This window comes from Python bivittatus, unplaced genomic scaffold, assembly GCF_059951505.1.
Source record: "Python bivittatus isolate LINGU-HERP-01145 unplaced genomic scaffold, Pbiv_v1 ctg000480_np1212, whole genome shotgun sequence".
Classification (NCBI taxonomy): Eukaryota; Metazoa; Chordata; class Lepidosauria; order Squamata; family Pythonidae; genus Python; species Python bivittatus.
Genome location: NW_028277075.1, coordinates 72,459,970 through 72,465,098, shown reverse-complemented (window position 1 = coordinate 72,465,098; position 5,129 = coordinate 72,459,970). Strand labels below are relative to the sequence as shown.

The following is a 5,129-nucleotide window of genomic DNA, read 5'->3' as shown; positions in this document are numbered from 1 at the left end:
TACATTTCTGCATAATAAATGAATTCCACCTACAAAATGTAATGTATGCTGAGTTAAGTTAGTAAAGCGGTCCGAACCCCCTTGAATAAAATCCAGATTGCTGTTGCGTCTAGATAGGAACACGGATGAAGTTCTAAGTAATATATATTTTTTTCCCCCAGAAGGGATCAGGAAGACATTTCAGGATCAGCTAATATCCTGAAACCACCATCCAGTGATAACGATTATGGACAAACAAAATGAATCCATCATTACTGAATTCATTCTTCAGGGATTCACAGACAATCCCAAAATGCAGCTTGTTCTTTTTATGGTCTTCCTCTCGGTTTATGCCATCACTGTGTTTGGGAATCTCGGGATGATTCTGCTGATTTGCACACAACCCCAACTCCAGAAACCCATGTATTACTTCCTGGGCAACCTCTCCTTTGTGGATCTCTGCTGTTCCTCAGCCATTGCTCCTAAAATGCTGTCTGATTTATTAAGTGCAACTAAAAGGATTTCTTACAGTGCCTGTGCTACCCAACTCTTTCTATTTGATATGCTGGTGGATTCAGAGTGCCTTTTGTTCGGTGTGATGGCCTATGATAGATATGTGGCCATCTGCAATCCACTTCTCTATTCAACTGTATTGTCGAAAAAACTCTGCCAGCAACTGATCACTACTGTGTACTTTACAGCTCTCCTGGATTCAACAATACACACTTCCTGTACATTCCGACTGTCTTTCTGCAGCTCTAATATTATCAATCACTTCTTCTGTGATGGACCTCCACTTCTTATACTCTCCTGTTCCGAGACATATATTAATGAGATTCTGCTATTTACCATTGATGGCTTTCTTGAAGCAGGCAGCATTGGTATGATTCTTGTATCCTATGTCTATATTTTGGCTACCATCCTGAGAATGCGCTCTGCTGAGGGCAGGCACAAGGCGTTTTCCACCTGTGCTTCTCACCTGACAGCTGTCGGGATATTCCATGGAACAATTCTCTATATGTACTTCCGACCAAGTTCCAGTTATTCCATGGACCAAGACAAATGGGCTTCCGTGTTCTACACGGTTGTGATCCCCATGCTCAACCCTCTGATCTACAGCCTGAGGAACAAGGAGGTGAAAGATGCCCTGACAAAATCAGTGGGCAATCTATGGATTTGGAAAGGGAAAAACGTTGTTTTATTATAATTTGCAAATGTGTCCATCTGGGGGAATGTCATGCAGGTGGCATATCTAAATGATATGGTAAAATCAGTGGGGGATACATGGATTTTTAAAGGAAGTAGCCCTAGACAAATTTAATAGACAACTTAATAATAAATTCTGCCAGTTGTGAAGAATGAGGACTTCAATGGAAACAAGAATACATTGTATAATCTTGTTTTTCAAACTGTGTGTATGTGAGGTTGTTTATTCTTCTGAATATTATCTCAATAAAACCACATTTTGTACAAATAAAATACAGTTCACCAATACGAGTCCCAACCTCTGCCATAGGACATTCTTTCAGTTTAATCAAAGGAACTTTGCCCTTCCAGCTGGTTCCCCTATAGCCATTTCCTGGGATCTTCAGCCATAAACAATGGCAGCTGGGCAGGAGTCCAGCAAAAGAGGGTTCCTGCGAGTCCTGGATCAAAATGATTGATTGTACAAATCACAGGATCAAAATCCTTTATAACTATTGACTGTAGATATGACTAGGCGGCAAGTATGTATATTAGCCATGACTATAATCTTTACAAGCTTAAAAATATCTGACTCCAAGTTCTTTCTGTGGTAAGGAGACTACCTGTTCAATTAGCCTTGTCCAATCTAGGGCAACGTTGGTTAGGATTCATGGGTTTCGAGTTCAACCCATATGGAGGGATACCAGTTTGAAGGAAGTTGTTTTAAACTGCACACCACTGAAAGAAATGAAACATTAAAAACATATTTGACTGAATGTTTTTTCTTTAGTTACATAGTCTATTTTCAGTAATACATCCACCTTAACAAAATATTTTTAATATTGGGATACTTCTTAATACATAGATTTATCTTGGTACAATATTCATTTAATAACCATTTTACCTTCCCAGCTTAATGGAATTTTGATCCATCTATTAATACCTAGGCAATATTTTCTAATATCTTTAGCATATTTAATTCCCTATATTTAGCAATATTTTTCAGAATATAAAGTCCTAGATACTTAACTTAATCTGTGACAATTACAAAACCTAAATCTCTGCATTCAACTTTTGAAACTTCACAGTCTAAGAAAAGTAAAAAAAGGTTTATCCCTATTAACTTTACATCCTTGAATTCAATTGGTTTGTTATAACTCACACACAAGGTTGTTAGTAGAAAATTTCCATTGTTTTAATAAGATACAGCAGAAACCCATGTCTCCTTATCACTTGCATAAGATTAATTTGGATAATATCCAAAGCTTTTTCAGCATCTAAAGATAACAGTTCCATGGGGTCTATTCCATCCTGAGCTATATGCAAAAGATCAATTGTATCAACTCCGTGCAAATTTGATCAACACCTCCTCCATGCCTAGTCCAGCCTAGTCTATGCTAGATTGGCCTTGTCACCCATGAGTAAATCATGGATATGGGAAACTTGATTGTAGAGCAACCTTTCATTCAGCAACAAGAGCCAGAAACCAGGGGTGGTGAAGCTCCAAAGACTAATCATTGGAGCTGAGAATTAGGGGCTAGAACATGGAATTGGCAACAAACACTGAAAATGCCTTCAGTGAGAGTGTCCCAGGCGCTGACTCCTGCCATACTAGATGTTATTGTGTGCCCTATCTGTCAGTTTCAGCCGGCATGGCACGGCACGGCAAAAGCACCGCTCAACTTCGCCTAGCCAATTTCACCACCTAGGCGCTAGCAGGGAAAAAGGGGAAGTGAAACCGCGAACTAATAACTGGCAGCCAGCAGTGCTTAACTCACACCGCAAGCGGATACTTTGTATCAGCGCCTGTTTCCCTCGAGTGCTGGAGACAAAGGAATGTGCAGAGACTCTGAAGCGAAGCCATCAATGAGCGATTGAGAACTCCCGGCTTTTCGAGCAACCAGGGAAACCAACAAAGACAATATCAGCACAACCCATAGACAGCAATCAGAAAGACAAAGCACCAGGCTGAATCTGCCATTTGGGCGAGGGGGGATTACTGCGAGTAATCCGTAACTAAGCAACAGGGGAAAGCACGGGAATGGGGAACTATAACATACCATGTAAGCTATGCCAAGCCATCCCTGGCTTTGTCTGTACTTACTTACGTTATGGTTGAGTAACCTTCCTTGCTGAACACATGTGTCATGAGAGTTTCTCTGAGACGAATGGGATAAACCTTACATAAAGCCAGGATTCCTTTCTGAGCACTACCTGGTATCACCGAGGAGTGCTTGCAATTTCATCTGCAGGGCAGCCGAGTATTCCAAGCCTGTCGACTTTGACTGAGATGGCCAGTGACGGAGAAGGTGCGAGCCAGCGGTGCAACGAGGAGCCCAAGCTCGAAGGCATGATGGCAGAACTGGCCCAGAGCGAGGGGCATGGGGGTGCAGCCAAGAGGGCACCAGAGGACGCCAGGTGGCCATTTGGCATCGGCATGGGGCCCAGCGGGTTGGCTGGATGGGGAGTCACGACGAGCCATGGCTCAGGGTCCAAAACCCAGGAATTGGAGGAGTGGATGGCCCGTCTGGAGGCCAACTTTCAGCAGCAGTTGGGAGCCATCCAGGCGATGCTGCAAGCCATACTTCAGGGGGGATGAGGCCCCTGCAGCAGAACCACAGGCAAAGGAGGGGTCGGGCAAGGCCAACGCTGCTCCTGCACCCCAGCTGGCTCTGGGGGCATGCTGTGGGGTCGGGGTATTAGGAGAGTGACAGGTGGCGGATGCACTGTGACTCCAGGGCCTGAACAGCAAGTTCTTGGGGGACCCCGAGCAACTACCCTGTTTCCTTACACAAGTGAGGAACTTCATGAAGCGGAGTGGCCACCTTTTCTCCAATGACGGGGAGCGAGTTGCCTACGTGGCCAACATGCTGGAGGGCCAAGCAGCCGGTTGGGTGATCCGCCTGTACAATGCCAATGCGGCAGAGCTAGAGAGTTTCCCAGAATTCATGCAGGCACTCTGGAATAGATTTGAAGACACGCTGAGTGCCAGGTGGGCCAGAGATGACATCTGATGTCTGAGGCAAAGGGAGAAATGGGTGGCCAAGTAGAATGGGTGCCTAGCAGAAAACTCACCGATTGGCCAGAATCCCTGAAAATAGACTATTTCAAAAACGGACTCAACCAGGAGATCCTTGAGTGGGCGCTCGGGTGGGACAATCCGATGACTGAAAGGAGTGGATCTGGTTGGCCAGGACTGCAGAGGCTGTGTGGCAGCAGATTAAGTGAAGGGTGAGGCATCAGAAGCTGAGCAAAGCTGAGCCAGGCGAGGCAGCCGCAGAGGAGAAGCGGAGCAGCCAGTGGCAGATCACAGGAGGGCAAGAGGCTCAGAAGAAAATGGGCCTCTGTTACCAGTGTGGAGGACGAGGCCATCGGGTGGTGCAATGTCCATCGGAACAGGACGGGGATCCACCCCGTGTAGATGCTGGGGCCCCGAAGACCCCTGGGTGGCATGCCCCTGACTGACCATGGAAAGGAGTGGGGGTTGCGGCGACAGAGCATGGTGGGACTGGCTGGTCCACCCACGAGACAACGTCGTTGGGAGAAGAAGCGGCGCCAGTGGGAAACGGGCGAAGCCTGCACTGAACGACATCCCAGTGTGGGCAGAGGGGCCGAGACGCGAAGACCAAATGGTGAGCAAGGACTGCTCACCCATGTGGGTGAGGGTCCACTTCCAGGGAGCGAAGTCAGGGGCTGAGGCTAACCTGCAGGCGTTACTGGACTCCGGGTGTACCCATTGCCTGATATACCTGGCGCTAGTATTGGGGCTGGGCCTTTGGGTATGGTGGCTCCGAGAACCCATAGCCTTCAGCCAACCGGATGGCTCACTTGTCGTGGGGGGGGGGGGACTGGCTCAGTACTACACCGAGCCAGTCAAGATGACGATCGGGACTCATCATGAGGAGCTGCAATTCATGGTGGTCCCGATTGCCAACTACGCACTGGTACTTGGACTGGCTTGGCTA

General features: G+C 46.8%; 1 protein-coding gene across 1 annotated transcript; it reads left to right on the top strand.

Moving 5' to 3' along the window:
- The first annotated feature begins 223 nt into the window (after window positions 1–223).
- LOC148215029 (olfactory receptor 5AR1-like) lies at window positions 224–1,186 on the top strand. The gene has a single exon (XM_088145115.1). The coding sequence runs from the start codon at window positions 227–229 to the stop codon at window positions 1,184–1,186; it is 960 nt and encodes a 319-aa protein (XP_088001241.1). The 5' UTR covers window positions 224–226.
- Window positions 1,187–5,129: the final 3,943 nt, after the last annotated feature.